This window comes from Aptenodytes forsteri, unplaced genomic scaffold, assembly GCF_000699145.1.
Source record: "Aptenodytes forsteri isolate BGI_AS27 unplaced genomic scaffold, ASM69914v1 Scaffold137, whole genome shotgun sequence".
NCBI lineage: Eukaryota > Metazoa > Chordata > Aves > Sphenisciformes > Spheniscidae > Aptenodytes > Aptenodytes forsteri.
Window position 1 is genome coordinate 6194879 of NW_008796221.1, and position 20196 is coordinate 6215074.

Consider the following 20196-nt stretch of genomic DNA (forward strand, 5'->3'; position numbering starts at 1 on the left):
ATTTCAGGATATACCTAAATCAGGTACTAGCTGCAGTTCTCGGTGTTCAAGCTCCAGACAAGATTCTGAGAGTACGAGGCCGGAATCGGAAACCGAAGATGTGCTGTGGGAGGACCTCTTACACTGTGCAGAGTGCCACTCTTCCTGTACCAGTGAGACAGATGTAGAAAGCCCTCAAATGAATCCATGTGTGAAGAAAGAATACAGAGATGACCCATTTCATCAAGTTGGTGTCCACCAATTTTGATTTTTTTTTTACACTACACACAAGTTCAGTATTATCAACTTTATCATATGTCAGGAGGCCTGGGAGAAGGAACTCTATATTAAATGAAAGTAACAAAGCCAAAGTGATTTGATAGAATTAAAACAAGGAAAATTTGATTTCTGCTACTCAGTCATTAATTTGTCAGATGAAGAGGATATGACAATATACTGAAATAGCCTACAGAATATTTGAGCGTTTGAATCTTAGTTCTAGTTCAGGACAAGTACTGATTGATTTGAGTTTCCTCTGTGGTAGATGGTTCTGTGGTTTTGTTTTTTTTTGGTGGGGGGGTTTTTTTGTTTGTTTTTTTTTCTTTTTCTCTGGTGGAAGTCCTTTTTTTGTGAGCACATATCAGGCATCTTTCTGTTTGCTTATATATAAATGTATATATAAAAACGCAAACAAAGATAACATACATAGTATCTAATGTTATATATATGTATATATAATGTGTATATATATGATGTTACATGTGTATTATAGATATCTAAATTCTATTTAGATATAATATTTTTATTTTTACCTTAAAGCTAATAATTTTATTTTCCTTCTTTAATGCTACTCTGTAGCAACATATAGGCAGTCATTTCTCAAAATTTTAATGTTTGTTGGGCAACACTTCAGTTGCAGCCTGCCTTGGGTTAATGTTGGACAGAATCCATCGTTAATACTTGATCATTAACAGTCAAGTATTAGTCTTCATTTGATAAATTCCATTCAGATGTCACGGTGCCAGTTATATTTGTAGTACAAGTCTTATCTTTAAATTGCATGTTAATTGCATTGCTAATTTGAACCATTTAAGTAAAGAGATGGAGAGAATGTGAAACATTCTTCTGGGTAAACATGCCATATGTGTTGTTAGTGCATCATCAGTACTAAGGAATGCCATGCAAGAGATGGTGTTAATGCTAGCTAAGGAAAGGAATTTCAAAAGATAGGCTTTTCACTCATAACCAGAATTGAAAAGGATGTATTTGTTGATTTTTAAAAAACACCTTTAAGTAAAGAGATGGAGAGAATGTGAAACATTCTTCTGGGTAAACATGCCATATGTGTTGTTAGTGCATCATCAGTACTAAGGAATGCCATGCAAGAGATGGTGTTAATGCTAGCTAAGGAAAGGAATTTCAAAAGATAGGCTTTTCACTCATAACCAGAATTGAAAAGGATGTATTTGTTGATTTTTAAAAAACACCCCCCTAACACCACACAATTTGGATTTCATGCAGTCTTTACCTTTTTGATTTATTTTTATTTCTTCTTGCTTACATTCCATATAAACACTAAAATGGAAGCCTTACAATAGGGACTTGAATTGCAATATATGCATTGACTTTGCTTTTCTGCAGTTGAGTGTTTTTCTGTTTGATTGTAGATTGTGAATTTTTGAGTTTCAGCTCCTGGTGTTGATACTCCCTCTAGAGGGAGACCTTGGAAATCTGTGATTAAGAAAGGCCTGCAACTAATATTGTGGTGTTTTAATAATATAAATCAATTTTTTTTCATCCAATGGGAAAAAAAAAAAAAGGGAGATAATTGACTACTTAGCAGAATACAAAGATTTCCGATAAATACTGATAAGTAATAAAATAAAAAGCTTTACCTTTAATCAAGGATAAATTAAATTTTAAAAATAATATCACACACACACACCCCAGCACCACCACTTCCAGTACTTTAATGCACATAGTGCTAGGTGACCGGGCAGAGTTGAGAGCAATTTTAATCACCTGAATGGGAGAGGAACGAGACGGGGCTGAGGGAAGTCAAGAAATGGCCGCAGCAGAACTTGTTGCCTCAACATTTTTCCAGATCCTTTAGTTCTCACTTGGCTCTCTGTTTAGAGTAGAGGTGCCTCAGCCATAAGTGCGTTCAGTAGATGAGGCTGGGATTGCTTGACTCTTGGAGCAGTGTGTATTGATTAGACTCCTACCACTCTCTCTGAGTCTTGCCAGATGCGGTTAGCATAGGGGGGCCTTTATCCATAACAAGGATTGTGAAGTGCACCAATATCATTAAAAGCAAATAAAAAAAAATTGTTGGCCTTAGGCTCAACCTGAGAAGAGTACTTTTCAGAATGTGTGTGTGTGTGTGGGGGGGGGGGGGGAGGCGAAGAAAAAAATCAAACAGTAGATGTGGCAAAACTAAAGATGGCTTATAAGTAGACCTTTGTTTTCATACCTCTCTCTTCTTTGATATGTTTGAGCAAAAAAGAAACCAATTAATCCTCAACCATAATAACTCACACTATTAGAAAATGAAGTATGGGGAAGGAGAGATCTCTGTACTCACAGCTATTTCTTGGAAAAGAAGTAGATGATTTTAAGAAATGTGTTTAACATATAGTAACATACAGTAGAAGTAAATGCTATATAGCAATATTTGTGTCAGTCTACAGCATTTTTGTTGTCAGCATATTGCTGACAAAGGCATACTGACATGGCAATAGATTTTTATCTCTGATGGAATATATACCTTGTCTTCCCCAGAGTCATTTGCCTTGGATCCACAGTTTGAATCCAGGACTAGAAAAAATAAGTGCAATTGTATGGGAGGGTAATGACTGCAAGAAAGCAGATATGTCTGTGCTTGAAATCAGTGGTATGATAATGAACAGAGTGAGTATTCTTTTTACTTTATGCAAATATTGTATTTAGGAGTCTAAGCACTATCAAAAATAAGCTTGTTTTATGTTTTTTTTTCTTTTTTTTTTTTTAAGTATTTGTTATTGACATTATTGTTCTATGGCTTACATCACTCTGATTTACTTGTTACTAACAGATAAAAGAGCTACCAAATCTTAACTGTTGGGACAATAGAATGTGTTTGCATTGTTAGGTGCTTACTAACATAGCCAACCTCTGTTTTATATCACAAAAGTGATACATGCTGTGAATATTCTTATTTATCTCCTTGATTCTGATGAACAGCGAATATGTTGGGTTACGAATATACAGATCTGAGTATTTGGATGCTAAAGTTAAGATTGGAAAAGAAAGCTTTCCTCTTCAGGAAACAAATGTCTAAGAGGATGAGTGGGATGTCTCACTAGTCCTCCCTTCTTTTTCCTAGTACTCCTCTTCAGGAAACAGTTGGAAAAGCATTTAATTGATGTCGTACTCTTTTTCAATATAGACAACGTAGGCATTTTGTAGAGTTGAACATAAAATCCTAGCATAGCTTAAGAAAACTATCACTAATTCTGACAAGTTGATACTTACCATCTCCAACTTGTTACAAAGCAATGTATTCACAAACTTAGTTCAGATCTCTGTACCTGACTCAGAGACAATACAGTTTTGGTTGCAATCCACAGTAGAAGTAAACTTAACAAAGCTATAGCCAACACAATAGAACTCCAGTCCTGTCTGCACTGTGAAAACTTTAATTCCTTAAAAAAACATGCAACAAAAGCAAAACACAAATAGGAGCAACATGCAGGATGTAAGCAACACAGTCTGATTGGCGCACTCTGCTAATTCAGCGTTGAATGAATTTTAATACAAGAATATGCACTGGAGTCTCTTAACTGCAATGTTATGTTGTTGGGTTTTTAAATGATTTGTCATATTTGGTGTGTTAAGTGCTCTTTGAGGACTTCCTTTTTCTTAATTTTCAGTTGTGAAGATGCTTGGTTGAAGGTTTCATATAACTTATCAGGTTATAAAGTGTTCTTTGTGATAGTAAGACAGTAACAATAATTTATTTATTGACTTAATTCCAAATTAATTAAAAAATTAAAAATATACTTTGTTTTCTTTTGGTTTTAGGTGAACAGCTATATACCAGGAATTGGTTATCAGATTTTTGGAAACGTCATATCTTTAATCTTGGGTTTAATGCCATTTGTCTTTCGACTTTCCCAAGCTAAAGATTTGGAACAACTAGCCACACATTCTGCCACTGAACTTTGTATGACTGCATTTGGATCAAATGGAGACATTCTGGTTCTCTCAATGGTTATTATAAGTTTTGTGGTCCGTGTGTCTCTAGTGTGGATTTTCTTTTTTCTGCTATGTGTAGCAGAGAGGACATATAAACAGGTATGAACAGCAAACCAAGAGGCTTCATCCAAAGCAAAACAAGGTTTAATGTTTGCGTTTTTTTGACTTGGTGGATATTTTAAACTTGTTTTCTTCAGCACACTATGATTCATAGATCAATGATGACAAATACTTCAGTGGGCTTACAGTTCAGGAGATGACTCAGTTGCAGCGGACTGAAGTCTCTGTACAGTCTCTGTAGCTAAACCTTTTTTCCTAGAGAGCATTTCTGAGGGGAAAACTTTTTAACCTTTTGTTTCAGATTTCTGGCTCAATGCATTAACCCAGCTCTTAGTCATGTCCCAGTTTGTCTCAGTTTTCCCCAAGGAGAAGGAGTTTCAATAAAAGAACTCTATACATTTCAAATTTTTTCTACCAGTGTGTTTCATTTAAAACCTTCAGTTTAATTCAAAACAATCCAGTTCAGACCCTAGTCAAGAGCCCTGCCTGCTTTGCTGGTAGATCGGTCTCACGGCTGGAGACTGTGAGAGCCACTATCTGAAGTAATACACCTGTTAATTTGTTGCTTGTTATTGCAATTTAAACTTTAAGAGCGTATCAATATCCTTTACTAGCTGCAGATTATAGATACTTACTGGTCTGCAAAAGAAAAATTTTTATACTTTTCTCAAACTGTAGCCAGAATATGTGATTTAATACAGTAGAATAGAATTAACCTGCTTCTAATAATAATTTCTGTTTGAAGGAACTTCGGTGATAAAGGCACTCCCTAATGCAAATGATTGGCAGGTTTGATTTTCTCCCAAATTTTAAGAGCATAGCAGTCTTTTCTCAAATTGTAGCCAGAATATGTGATTTAATACAGTAGAATAGAATTAACCTGCTTCTAATAATAATTTCTGTTTGAAGGAACTTCGGTGATAAAGGCACTCCCTAATGCAAATGATTGGCAGGTTTGATTTTCTCCCAAATTTTAAGAGCATAGCAGATCTGTTGTCTGAAATTTGAAGAAAGGAACTCAAAGTGTAGCTAAATTTTGTTTATCATTAGAATATGAAGACTTTTAAAACTTTTTAGTGTATCTCTTCTTTTTAGTAACACGCTACTCTTATTTCTGCACTATATTAACATATCTTAATTTACACTGATACATTGTGCATTACTTTGACATATTAAGTGAAGCCTTTTCTCCCATTTTCTTTATAGTGCCCTTGAAAATCAATTGACAGTTAAAGTAATTTTTTTTCCTTCTCTGCAGAGGCTACTTTTTGCCAAACTTTTTGGTCATCTAACATCTGCCAGAAGGGCAAGAAAATCTGAGGTTCCTCACTTCCGCTTGAAGAAAGTACAGAATATAAAAATGTGGCTTTCTCTCAGGTCCTATTTAAAGGTAAAATAATGTACATCTTTGCTACCACTTTAATATAAAATGTCTCATATGCTGTTGATGGAAGGTTGGTATTCTAGTCTGAATTTTTCCTCCTGTGCACTTACCCCTATGGGTGCACATGTGCCCTATACGCTTCATTTTAGTAACTCTGGGCCAGCAGTGTCTGCAGGCAGCCAGATTGTGAGAAAGTCAAAGTCTAGTTTTTACCTCGGAGTAAAGTATGAGTGTGTTCAGAGTTGGAGCCTTGTCTCACTAATGCTAGCAGAAAAGTCTCTCAGGTGAATATGTTGGGTAAAAATGACCACTTGTAGTATAAAGTGTGAGGAAAAATTTCTTTACTGAAAGAGTGGTTAAACATTGGAACAGGCTGCCCAGGGAAGTGGTTGAGTCCCCATCCCTGGACGTATTTAAAAGACGTGTAGATGAGGCGCTTAGGGACATGGTTTAGTGGGCATGGTGGTGTTGGGCTGATGGTTGGACTCGATGATCTTAGAAGTCTTTTCCAACCTTAATGATTCTATGATAATACAGAAAATACCTTATTGTAAGAGCCCGACCAGTTAGTGTCATGAACACAGAAGGAATTTACGAAGCAAGGCAGTTTATGTGCATATTTGTGCTGTGAGCGTATATGTGCCAGGTGAAGCTAGAAATTATGCCCAAGTATTTATCTGTAAGACATTGTGATCCCTCTTGTATGTTTGGCTCATATTTGAGTAATCTCCTTATATCTTTCTAATGATCTTTTCAAGCCGGAACATTTTGATGATTCTGTGTGAAAGGATCCATATATCTAACTCGGGTTTGGTTTTTTGGTCCTTCCCCTGTCCCACCCCTGTCGTTCCCCTCCCCCAGTTTTTTTCCATTTTTCTCTCTGCATTAAGTAATTCAATTCTGATGAAGCTAGGTTTTTCCCCATTTGGTTCCTATAGAAACAGTTTTTTGGTGAACAGCAACTGACAATCTCTTGTTAGTGGTGGTAATCCCCTTATTTGCATCAGGCAAAATTTTTAATGTAGAGCACAATCTTAAATTTGAAAGATGCATCATTTTAAAAGGAATTGAGGCGACTCATTTACAACACCCCTTGTGTTATGGAAGTGTCTGTTGGGGAGGTTGTAAAAAAGAGGTAGCTGTTAAACTTTACATTTGAGAGACTTGTATCTTTTTCCTTGTAGTCTGTAATGTGCTGCTGGCTGGGAGGAAAGGAGGATAACATCACTTGTACAATAGAATGTAGTTTTGATGCTTTAAAGACTGCATATGGTAGCATTGCTGTGGAGAGAGCGTCTTGCCTTCTTTCCTCACAACCACACCTATATATTCCACCTTTCCTTATGCCACCAGAAACATTTGTGTAATTATGTGGCTAAAAAAAAAGCCATCAGACAGTGGTCAGAGGCAGGTGCATAGGGAACTGACTCAACTGAAAAATAACTAGTCAAGAACAGTAATTTTCACCTCCATCTGTTGCTTTACTTGGTTCACTGGGCAGCTCTGTGACGCCTGTGCTAGCACAAGGAAAGGAATGGAGACAAGCAGCTAAGGAGCGGGGCTGCCTTCTTGCAGTGGTGCTGCTGGCATATACTGGCATAGCATTTGTCCAAAATACTCTTGCATATACCTGTCTGTATATGTGTCCACCTGTGAAGATGTGAGCTGGGGTATATGCATATCTCAAGTCTCACACAGGCAAAACACTCTGGCTCAGTATAGAAGTAGTGCATGCATACCTGCAGTAGTAATTTGCACTTAATTTTTTTTCAGTAGTTAAGCCTCCTATCTCTTTCTCCAAGTTCCAAAGTTATATCTTGCATATGTACACCTCGCATTCTTCTCAAGTTTATACAATTAGTAGCATGTCTGGAGAACAAAGTTGAGAAATAAATGCCTGTTATAACTTGTACATGTTTCAGTGCAGCACAGGATGTTTAATTTTTTAATTAAAAAAAAAAAAAGAGGAAAAAGCTCAGTGTGTAGAAACATTTCATTGTACCAGTAAGCAAGAAAAAAATGGTTGAAAACAGTGAGATTGCACCTTTCAAGACAAGTGTGTGTGTTCCCCAGTTTTCCTTCTTGTTCTTTTGGGGGAGACATTATATTATTGCACCTACAACAATGGGACAGTGATTTACAGCTACAGTTTTTGTGTGTTAAAAAGAGGCAAGTAATGGAAAATACCAACCATGTGAAATCATATCTTGATATCCTGTTGCGATCTGGTGTCCAAAAATCTTTTGTTAGCACTGGTTTGATACTTGGGGTTAAAGCCCGGTGCTATATCGAATTTGTTATGTCAGGGAATGCTGCCTAAATGAAAGTTACTTCACGTCATGAAGGAGCTGACTGAACAAGTGGTGAATATTTTCTTTTCTTACAGTTATCTTTAAATGCTTGCATCTGAATTAATCTCACATGCCTTTAGGGGTATTCAAATGTAGTGATATTGGGACCTAATATGGTGTTTGGAACTTAAATTGCCGAATTGCGAGCCATGATGAAACATAGGTTCAAGGTGTGAATCTAACTGGATATGCTAAATATCAACGCTGATTGGGTAGGTTTTCACTCACATATATGCATATCCTTTATTTTCAGCGTCGAGGTCCTCAACGCTCAGTTGATGTAATAGTTTCATCTGCCTTCCTACTGACTATCTCAGTTGTGTTTATCTGTTGTGCACAGGTGAGGAAATCTTACTTGTATAGAAACATCCATGACTTAAATAGGTTTTGAAATAATTTTGAGTGCCTTTTGCATGGTGATTCCTATTAAGTTAAAAGACCACAGTGAAAAATCAGTAACAGCTGTTACAGCTTTTCAGAAGATTAAGCTCCATTTTGTATTGTTCATTTTATCTACTTTAGAATATTATTCTGTAAGAGCTAAAGAAACTTATTGATAGCATAATTCCTAACATGATATTATTATTATTTTTTAAATCTGTGTCCTCTTTCATTTTCCATCGTGGATTTTGGAACACAGTTGTTTTTTTTTTTTTTCCCAAAAAATTTTTTTTTTCTAACATTTTGCATCAAAACACACTTTTGCAAAGACAGTTGAGATTGACCTCGGTTGATTTTTGTGAGAAACAAGATTGCTGGCTGTATTAGCCTGCCCTCTAGTGGAATATCTTTTAGTAAGCAAATTTATGTTTAAAGACAATTTTTACTGCTTAAGATTTTTTCCTTGAGCTTCTGTTTCAGAATACAGGGAAGCTTCTGAATGGCTTCTGGTTGTATTTTTTTTCTACTTTATTCCCTAGTTAATGCTAGTGTGTTTTCCTGGTAGATAACTATAAATATTTTAATAAGAATATAATTTAGCAGTAACTCTGCTTGGATGCAATTTTGTATATAATTCAGTACATTTGAGGATATATTTTGTTTTTTATCCCATATAATGTCTTTGCAAGTTTGAACACGAGTTTAAAGAGTGTATATTTTTTGTCTGTTGCTTTAGGGATATGAAAAAAAGATGTGTCTAAATTCTGATTGAGCCTTTCAGGGCATATCTTTTCTCAGACCCCGTATCTTTGACACAGTGTTGATTTTAAATAATGATTCAAAAATCTTTTATGCCTAAAAACAATCCATATACTTATTACTGGGAAATTTTTCTTGGAGTTTGGGAGTTACGTAATTATTTTCTTATGTTGTAATGCAATCATTACTTTGAATTAAATTTTGATTTTTTTTTTCTCTTTTGTTTTCAGCTGCTTCACATGCATGAGATCTTCCTTGATTGTCACTACAATTGGGAGCTCGTGATTTGGTGCATTTCACTAACTCTTTTTCTCTTAAGATTTGTTACACTTGGATCTGAAACCAGTAAAAAGTACAGCAATACCTCAATATTACTTACGGAGCAGGTGAGAACTTGTACAGAATTTTTGTATCTAAACAAGTCATTCATCTCGTAGGTCTCGGGCATGCATTTTAGATGTATTAAAATAGTCTGGATTAGGGAGTTAATTATGGCGTAGTGAAACAACACTTTACAACCTGAAGTTCAATTTCTGTGAGAAGTGTGTGACTTTGTTTAAAAATTATATGGAACATTGAGATGGCTGTATCCCAATTTCTCTTTAAGTGAGTGGGCTTAGAGATATCAGTATATGTCATTTGATATAATTAAAGATCTAACAGAACACAAACATAAAAAGTAGCTTTTAAACAGGAAAAAGAAACCTGAACTCTCAAAGTGTTGGATGGAAGAGTAAAAGATTTGAAAACAAACTTACCCTCTACAAAGTGGGTCACTATTTCCAGTCCAACAATTTTGACTGCTAGGTTGCGTGGATTACATACAGTCTCCTCTAGACTCCTTGGAAACTTTTTCTTTCAGTCATCTGTCAAGCTTGGCTTTGGGTCTATATACTTTTCTTCTCAGGAATGTTCTAGTCGGCATTTGTACTGCAAACTTCCCTCTCTGCTCTGCCTGGCACTGCTGATAGTTTTCCAAGCTAAGCATGTTCAGTTAGTGTTAGGTAAGAAGCAATCTCTTTGTGCTCAGAGAGGTTTCACACTGGTGCAAAACACAGCATTCAGCACAAGGTAAATAAGCAGTTAAAGAAATGTTCACAGGTTTCCTACAGGAAATGTGTTCAAGTTCGAGAATAAAATCTTCCAAACTGAGTCTCCCAAAGTCAGGATGTGAAGCTTATGACAGATGGTATAAATGACTGCTTACATATTTTGCTCAATGAGAATTCATTCTGTCTTTACTAAAGATGATGAGGCTAGACACTGAGAAGACAGACTGCCTATTTACCTTGTCCTGAATGCTGTGTTTTGGACCAGTATGAAACATCTCAGAGTTCCTGAGCCTGGAGAGCTTTGCATCGTTCTGTTGATCCTCAGAGTACAAATAGCCTAATGTCCCAGTGAAGCTTATGTCCTCTGTTTCTGGAATGAAAATGGAGGGAAATGTTTGGGATAAGGCTTGGAAAAAAATGGAGAGAGCAAGGCACGAGAGAGACACACGTCAAGCCTTTGTTTTGCTTTCATAGGTTTCTATACTATGCTCTTCATGAGAGTCAGTGTTTGAACATTTTAAGCCAGCATGGACATTAAAAGAAGCACTCTCTCTATGGCCCCAGAACTTAAAAAGTGCTAGATCATCAGACACTTAGCTTTGTATTGAATCCAGCTTATCCTGTTATAAGTAATTTCCGCTCAAAAATGCTTGAGCACTTTATGAAATGAAAACCAAAATAGAATTCACAATTGTTTCTCAGAAAATAAAAAGGATACACATCACCCTGGGTAGAACTCATTTTGGACTGATTTCACATACTAGCTGGATACCGTAGCATATTTACAGTGTTCTTGAGACAGACTCATTAAAGTCTGGCATTTTGGCCTTTCATGAGAGGTCAAGCCCAAACAATTGACTGACACTCACTTGATCTAAAAAAGTACATCTTGAACTGGTGTCCTTGAAAATTGCACACTAGTGTTATTAGGCTTACTGAGAAGAGAATAAAGCTTTAAAACAAACAAAAAATGACAACAAAAAAACCAAAAGGACAAACAAGCCTCAACCCCCAGATTCAATTTTAATGCTTCACGGATAAGATGAAATTGCAAATTCTACTTTCTGTCAGCAAAGTTCCAGCCACTTCTGTGTGCTTTATATTCAACCTATGAATTTCATGATTAGGAGTCATGATGGGAAACTAAAAGATCAATCATTTTACATCAAGGGATTTTTTGACTGTATGCTGTTTGCCTGTAATTTTTCAAGTCATTCTGAAAGTGTTTTTAATTGGTCTTTTAAATTAAGTGCCTCAGTGGTTCCTTGTTGAGTAAAATACAACGTATGGTCTGATCAAAGTTGTCTTGCCAGTTTCAAGTCTCAGAATAGGTATGGTAGATGCCTGTGCATATACACATACATTCAAACTCCCTTCCTGATTCAAAGTTTGTTATTGAATGTTGATTTTTTTTTTTATAAGTTAATGAAATCATAGTAACTGTTAAAAGAGATTTGAACCTTCCTAGGGTTTATTACCTACCATTTTTCCAGAGTTGCTAAATAGAGCCTTTATTCTTAGTTTATTCTTGTTTATAAACACTTGTATTGTTGAAATCAGTATTTACATATTTAAACACTGGAATCTCTTTGCCTCTCCCTTCCTTTCAAAGTTTGTTATTGAATGTTGATTTTTTTTTTTTATAAGTTAATGAAATCATAGTAACTGTTAAAAGAGATTTGAACCTTCCTAGGGTTTATTACCTACCATTTTTCCAGAGTTGCTAAATAGAGCCTTTATTCTTAGTTTATTCTTGTTTATAAACACTTGTATTGTTGAAATCAGTATTTACATATTTAAACACTGGAATCTCTTTGCCTCTAAAAGCATAATTTACTTTACAATGAAATTGATAGTTCAGGAATTTAATATGTCTTGGAATATATTAGGCATAGTTTTTGATTTTTAACTTGTATAAGAAACTTACCAGGTCTCCCTAAAAAGGTCACTGTAATATTCAGTTACTTTGTTTAGATGTCTGTGGCCCTTATTTCAATAATCACCTTACAACAAGGTGATTAAATATATGATAGCATCATACAGCATCACTTCCTTTCTGCAACTTTGCTTCTGTAGCTTGGTAAGAGTCTCTGTCATCTGAAGGACTACTTCAGCATATTGCTAAATTGTTCATTTTTTATTTTGTTGAAGGTCGTCATCCTAAAATAAAAAGTTCATGGCTCTTCAAGATATTTTTTCTTTGATTTGCTTTTGTTATGCAATAAAAAAGAAAAACTAACCTTTGTCTGGTCTAGGATATCAAAGATAGGTCATTTGAGAATGAAAGCTGATGTTTCAAAATTGCTAGGCCAAGAGAGAGCTGATTTGTACTTTTAACTAAGCTTTCTCAGAAACAATGACCTAAAAAAGTCTGGATCACAGAACTGTTGAAATGATCAATATACTGTTCTTATACAGCAATGAAAAGTTTAATAATTTTCCAAATATTTCAAGGCACTGGAAAGTGATTTTCTGCACTCAAGGTGCTCATGAAGTACTCAATTATACTAAAATCTTTTGAAAGAAATTATACTTTAGGAAAATTATGTTTTAGCATTTCAGTCTATTGAGTAACTTTTGGGGATGTTAAGCCTGGTAAGGTCTGCATACTAGTATAAAAACCTTCTGGAAATGAATTGACAAACCTCAGGCAATTATTGAAGGAGGAAAGAGAAATTATGTAAACCTTACATGTGTGGTGCTTTTTCTTGCCTGATTTGTAGATTACACTAAACTTTGAAGTTGTTGCTATAATAGTGTCATGTATTTTGTTATATCATAAACCATTGTATTTTCCTGTGATACTGAGGCAGTATTTGTTCTTAAATATTAAAAAGGAAGCAAAAAAATTTGCTTGCTTGCAGAAATGTCATTGCTGTTCTATCATATGGCTGCTGAGTAATCATTTTATTATTAAATATTTCCAAATGAATTCCTTTAAATTCTGAATAACTGGTGATACTTGTATTTTGTTTAAATCAGATAAACTTGTACTTGAAAATGGAGAAAAAGCCTAATAAGAAGGCCGAACTGACACTAGTGAACAATGTTTTAAAACTTGCTACTAAGTTATTGAAGGTAAGAATTAAAATAGTATTACAGTGTATATAACTAAGAAGCAGAATAGATTGCTTAATGAGTCACTTGTTTTACTTCTGCAGGCAGTACAGTATGCTTTGGTTTAAATCTGCTCCGTAACTTTCACAGCGATGCTACTTGTTCATACATTACAGTCTGTTATGTTGCTATCATTGTGGATTACAAATTATTATTACATACCGTAAGTTTTATTCTTCAACAGTATATGAGCAGCGTGAGAGAAAGTACTTTGGGATGGGCAGGATGATGAACCCTTGGGAAATAAATGATGAAATTTTGTTGTCTGTTTTGAGTGTCAATATCTGTTTCTAGTAATAAGCTGCTGGAGGATTTGTATTCTTCCACAAAAATAATTCCTCTTAAAAACTGTCAGTGGTTAGCATTTCAAATTAAAACTAGATTATACCTGAAGTCTTCTTTACTTACTGTCATAGAAGAATCTTTTTGGAAGACAGAAATTGTTACATAGGTCCATTTAGAAGTGAATTAAAGGTATGGATTCATTTAATGTAATTCAAATATGTCAGCTGTGCCCTTGAACTATTTGGCAAATTTTTTTTTGCATGGAATTTTGCTGATCAGTAGGAAAGTTTTTTGCTTATGCAATATTATCCTGTTTGCCAGCTAACTATATTTGGTGGGTAGAAGATATTTCTTCATGGTGAGAGAACATGAATTTTTTTATTACTTCCCATTTCTAGAATTCTGCAGAAGAAAAGTCATCTTACTTCACTCATCTGGAGCTAGAGCATGGACATGCTTAGGGCTTTTTTAAACTTGTTGTTATTAACAAAGCAGTGGTTGAGGTTCTCAGGAAGACACATTTATTCCTAAATTGCCTCTGCTGAGTTCTTCTGTTCTTTCAAACTCAGATCTGTCATAATTTGGGAAGCAAGCTGTTTTGTTCTTTCAGTTGTCTGGGAGCTTAATTCTTGCTCCAGAAATGTCTCATTCTCCTTCAGACTAAACATTCCCCTAATCCAAAACTTACTTAAGGGTTACCTGAATGTCAAATAAGAGTGATAAATTTAACACTTGAAAAACTTTTTTTTATTTTAGGTTTGGCTTTTATGAACAAATAAAATCAATTAGATTTAGTATTCCTTATGTGTTTTCACACTAAAATTAACAGTATATAACTTATAATTGACTAAAGTGGCCTTTCAAAGAGGAAGCAAGTCCTGACACTACAAAAACAAATTAATGACTTGCCTCCCCACCTCTCTTGGCATGGTGTTTCAGTGCTTAATCACTTCTGCTGTTGTGTAAACTATTTTTGAATTAAATTTATCTAGCTTCAGCTTTCAGTATTTGGATCTTGTACATTCTGCTGTTACGGTAAAGTTCTTAGAGATGCTGCCTATTTGTTATTCTCGGGTTCAGAACTAAGGTAACAACAGTATTTTGATTTCTCTTCAGGGAATCAACTTCTTAATTTAGTCCAAGATAGAGCGGTCATGTAGAACAGTTCCCCAGGAATGACTGGCAAATGTAAAAGTATCTTCCTCCCCCTTAGATAAATTTCCTTCAATCCACACCCCCCTCCCACCATGTTTGAGTATAGCACAACTGATACTGATTTCATGTGCAGAGATCCCCATCAGTAGAGGGAATGGCTGGATTATCATAAGTAACCCCAAACCATATCTTTCAATGCCTCTATACCTTTCCTCTGCAGTCAGGAAAATTCAAGCCCGTTAAGAGAAAAGAATAAGGGACCGCAAAGCTTTTAGGACTGGGTTTTGGAACAAACGAAAGGAAGTATTCTCTGTGCATCAGGTAGCAACTTGTGCAACTGTTGGTCAGAGGACACTGTGGATGCAGAAAGGTTATCTGGGTTCAAGGAGAGACTGGACAAGTAGACTAGACAAAGCACAACAGATTCAGGGTGTCTCATGAGTTGAAATGTTTGTGTGCTGTGAGAACATAGGTGGGGTGAGAAGTAGCTGCTGGTGGTGGCAGGATGCTGATCAACCCTTGACCTGATTCACTTCAGCCTTTTTTATGCTTTTCTCAGTGTTTTCAAAAAAATGTTCATGTTTTACTCTTTTCAGAAATGTATCAACTGACATGGCCTTTCCAACAGGGGACTTGGCTTTTGTGGCACAAATCCCAGACCCAGGCCATCACCTAGTTACTGTGAGAACGTGCCCAAAAGTGAGATGGGATTTCCAAGCCCCATCTAGTATGAGCTTTACATGAATTCTTGGTAGTTAGTGATCAACACAGTTACGTATTTTGTGCCCAGTAGTTAAAAGGAGGGTTTTTTTAATTTGGTTTTGGATGTTTTTGATCCTTAAGCTTTTATTGAAGACTATATTACGTTGAATATTCTTACTATTTTCTTACTCCCAAAATTAGTAAGATGAATTCAAAATCTAAAAACTTCTTCCTTAAAAGAATTTCTCTGCTGTTCTTCTCAGAATCATGTCTTTTATATCTTTTGTATTTGCAGCAGTTTTATACCACATTACATCTAAATGAAAAGGCTGTTCATTCTTATTTCACCTCTTCTGAAGGAAGAGTCAGAGCTCTGAAATTCTTCTTCATTAAAAAAGGGTTTATAAGGCCTTGTTCAAGGCCCAGGATGTAATGCAGGAGAGGGATGAAGATGAATTTAAAGCTAGAAAATATAAATGACCAAAGCAGTGATAGTTGTTATACTTTATATAAACCCACTCTTATATTTTAAAACTCTTTTTTTTCTTCCTTTATTTGACATATTTCTAGGCCAAAAAAGTTTGAGTGACTTTTTATTCACACACCAATAATTGAAAATCGGTGAAATAGCCTCTTTGTCCAAGTTTTGTTGCAGATGAATTTTGGCTAATTTTTTGATTCTTCCAGTAAAAAAAAAGTAAAATATTGGCAGTTAAATGGTTATTAGTATTTTTTTTTCCTTTATCTTCCTTTTCTGGCTATGTTCATCAGTAAGTATTCTCAAAATTAATGGAAAAGGAGGGAAATGTCATTAGGAAAGACATTTTTGTTAATTTTTCATAGTAGTGAGGTAGCCTTCTGTCACTGTGGAAAATCTTTCTTTTCTTGTTTTTTGTGGTTCTGCTGTCTGTCAGCTCTTTTAACACTGAAGGCGATTTCTGGAAAATTATAAGGAATTCTAAAATGATGGCACCTTGGTGCCAGGAAAACTAGCGCTCTTATGTTCCTGGGTCTATGAGCAAATTGGTAGATGCTCTCGATGGGTAGCCTCCAATTTTTTGAAGGGTTATTTAGACACCATCAGTCAACAATCAGTTAATGTGATGGGTATTTTCTTGCACATTGTTTGTTATATGCAGAAGAGTAGAGTAGGAGAATGTTTTACTCCACTGTGACTTGAAGATTTCCTAAACTATCTAATATCGCTCAATACATATGTGAACAAAACCCCTTTGTGTAATTTTTGCTTTTTAACGATGTTGTTGTTTTGCATTACTAGGAACTGGACAGTCCCTTTAGGTTATATGGGCTTACAATGAATCCACTCCATTATAATATCACCCAAGTTGTCATCCTGTCAGCTGTTTCTGGTGTCATCAGTGACTTGCTTGGATTTAATCTAAAGGTAGCTACTTGATAAGCATCCTTTTTTTTTCACCATGGCGTTCAGAATGTTATGATAGATGGATCATACGTTGTAGCCTAATGAATTCTTAACTGTATTAACTAGAAGATTTATTGTTTGAAAATGGTTATGAAATTTAAGCTATATCAGAAGAATAGTGATGTATTTGTCAAAGCAGCCCTTTTAACATTTTTTTTTTCTTTTCATTTTTGTGGCTTTCTAACTTCATTTAGGACACATAATTACCAAGAATTCTTAGACATAAATACATTTGTACACATAAGTACAAGACCTTATTTAACTTTTCTTCACATCCCAGATCTGATTTCTCTCTCGAATTCCTCACTGTTGACTTTGTAGCTCTTTAAGGGATGCAGAAAGATGCAAGCTATCCTTGTCTTGCACTGCGGTAAAGTATTACAGTAGATACAGTATTACTGTGACCAATCTCACACAGGGTCGTTTTGTCATGGCTGAAGGACTATCTTGTTAGGTCCTACTCTCTGGCTGCCTCTGAACTACAAACTCTGGAAACTATTTCAAGATTCAGGTTATGGGGCATGTTAGTTTCCACAAGCTTGTAGCACAAAGCCCTTAACTGGCCATTGGGTTTGCTTACATCTACCCATTTTTTTCCTGTTAGAAGTAAATGAATGTAAAATTTATTTTGTGTATCATAGAAAATGCAGCAAATGCAATAAGAAAAAAAATGTGGTGGTATTGCAGTTCTGGTAAACAGAAAACTGAGATGAGAAATAATGTTGATTTACTGCTCTAACTTTTCCAGCTCTGGAAGATCAAATCCTGACAATATATGAAGAAGGTGAGATAACACAGCGTTACAGAAAAGCTCATTGATTGACAAAACTGCCTCAAAGCAGCCACTGAATCTGTATTTCAGATGCTACAACCTCTTCAAGGATGTCATTTGGAAAATTGAAGCGGTTACATCTGACTGTCTTGTGCAATCTTTGTATTTATTTCATCTTCTCACTGTTTTATGTTCATTTTAGTTGACATTTATATTTTATTTTCAAACTTACTTGTTTAGTTTTGGAAAGGGTCAGCTTTGGGAAGGGTCAAAAACTATGTGTATGAGAACTTGAAATCCTGGAAGTTGATTACACTAAATTACTATATCTGTTGTTAAAACTGAAGCCAATGCTGAACATTTTTAGTTACAGTAACGCTATATGGAAGTAATTTGATTCTTTTATAGTGTGGTAAAATTGCTTAGAACATTTCATTTGCACCAATCATTTATGAGAACAACATAACATCAATAGATGTTTGGTTGCAATAGAAAAGTGAGACATATACAAAAAGTACTGACAATACAGTATGACAGGTAGCAGAAATATTTTATATTCCTATTAGAAGCAAGTGGGAATTTTTAATATTTTGAGTAATTCCAGGATCTAAACTCATATAAGCTGCAGTTTAAATATCCTGGGATATTCATAAGGTATTATATAACAGGTCAACAAGTGCTCTTTGATAACACTTTTATTAGAGCAATAATTGTAAATGGTTACCATGCTGTATGATATTTTGATAAAATTAAATACTGTATTTATTTGAAATACTGGGCTGTTCTGCGCAGCTCTGACTGTGCATGCTCAATATGTGCACTTTTTGTTACTTTTAATGAGAAACTATATATATACATATAAATGTATATTAATTGGAATATATTATGGTGAACTATGGAGCAGTATATATTATATGTCGAAGTTGAATATTTAAACAAGCGAAAGATTTAGCGGTGAAAGGAATGCTATGAGTGACTGAGCATAAGATAGAGAAATGCTCTCCTCTTGTACACTATAGTATATACCATTCATACCACATTGGAGTTTAAGAACAGTTAAACACAGAAAACAAGTTCCTCTGGTGAACAGCAGAACTCATGAAGCCTGGCATTCGGCAGATTTGTGTCTTCAAATAACCTCCTTTCCTCCCGTCCCTCCCCAGCAGGGGTCATTCCCTAGCGCTTTCCCGGCTGGGGTTTCCCAGCCTTGGGTTTCCCACCTCTCCCTCTGCCTTCCATCCCTGCCTCCCACATGGACCAGTCATTTTGACTCGTGGTTCTTCAGTGTGACAAAAATAGGTGTTCACCCATGTAGAATTAAGTTATTTGGAACAAACTTTCCATCTGCAAATTATTTTGGGAGGATTAATATCACCAGGCACAAGTATTCTTACATTTTATGTTTCTAAAATAGTGGCCTCATGTTGAAAAATGACAAGTAATTAGGTGCAAGCGTCTGGACGTTGCATTATGTTTGCAATCGTCAGAATCTTGAAAGATTTGAAGTAATGTATCTTAAACTTATGTGGTATAAAAATATTTTTATATATAAAGCAACACAAACAAGCATTTTGTATTTTATTTGCCTCTGTACTAATTCATTTTAGTGACATTTATATTTTATTTTCAAACTTACTTGTTTAGTTTTGGAAAGGGTCAGATTTGGGGAGGGTCAAAAACTATGTGTATGAGAACTTGAAATCCTGGAAGTTGATTACACTAAATTACTATATCTGTTGTTAAAACTGAAGCCAATGCTGAACATTTTTAGTTACAGTAACGCTATATGGAAGTAATTTGATTCTTTTATAGTGTGGTAAAATTGCTTAGAACATTTCATTTGCACCAATCATTTATGAGAACAACATAACATCAAAAACTATGTGTATGAGAACTTGAAATCCTGGAAGTTGATTACACTAAATTACTATATCTGTTGTTAAAACTGAAGCCAATGCTGAACATTTTTAGTTACAGTAACGCTATATGGAAGTAATTTGATTCTTTTATAGTGTGGTAAAATTGCTTAGAACATTTCATTTGCACCAATCATTTATGAGAACAACATAACATCAATAGATGTTTGGTTGCAATAGAAAAGTGAGACATATACAAAAAGTACTGACAATACAGTATGACAGGTAGCAGAAATATTTTATATTCCTATTAGAAGCAAGTGGGAATTTTTAATATTTTGAGTAATTCCAGGATCTAAACTCATATAAGCTGCAGTTTAAATATCCTGGGATATTCATAAGGTATTATATAACAGGTCAACAAGTGCTCTTTGATAACACTTTTATTAGAGCAATAATTGTAAATGGTTACCATGCTGTATGATATTTTGATAAAATTAAATACTGTATTTATTTGAAATACTGGGCTGTTCTGCGCAGCTCTGACTGTGCATGCTCAATATGTGCACTTTTTGTTACTTTTAATGAGAAACTATATATATACATATAAATGTATATTAATTGGAATATATTATGGTGAACTATGGAGCAGTATATATTATA

The 20196-nt window shown here is 35.1% G+C and overlaps 1 protein-coding gene across 5 annotated transcripts in view; it reads left to right on the forward strand.

Annotated features, from left to right (window-relative positions):
- The window catches only part of PHTF2 (putative homeodomain transcription factor 2), a 70825-nt gene extending 51556 nt beyond the window's left edge, over positions 1-19269 (forward strand). For all 5 annotated transcript variants that reach the window (XM_019474591.1, XM_019474595.1, XM_019474594.1 and 2 more), the window contains 9 exons: positions 8-226; positions 2761-2889; positions 4042-4314; positions 5534-5665; positions 8264-8350; positions 9381-9536; positions 13185-13280; positions 16741-16866; positions 17654-19269. In XM_019474591.1, the coding sequence (XP_019330136.1) occupies positions 8-226; positions 2761-2889; positions 4042-4314; positions 5534-5665; positions 8264-8350; positions 9381-9536; positions 13185-13280; positions 16741-16866; positions 17654-17674 (1239 nt within the window). In that variant the 3' untranslated portion in view covers positions 17675-19269. The remainder of the gene's footprint in view (positions 1-7; positions 227-2760; positions 2890-4041; positions 4315-5533; positions 5666-8263; positions 8351-9380; positions 9537-13184; positions 13281-16740; positions 16867-17653) is intronic.
- Positions 19270-20196: the final 927 nt, after the last annotated feature.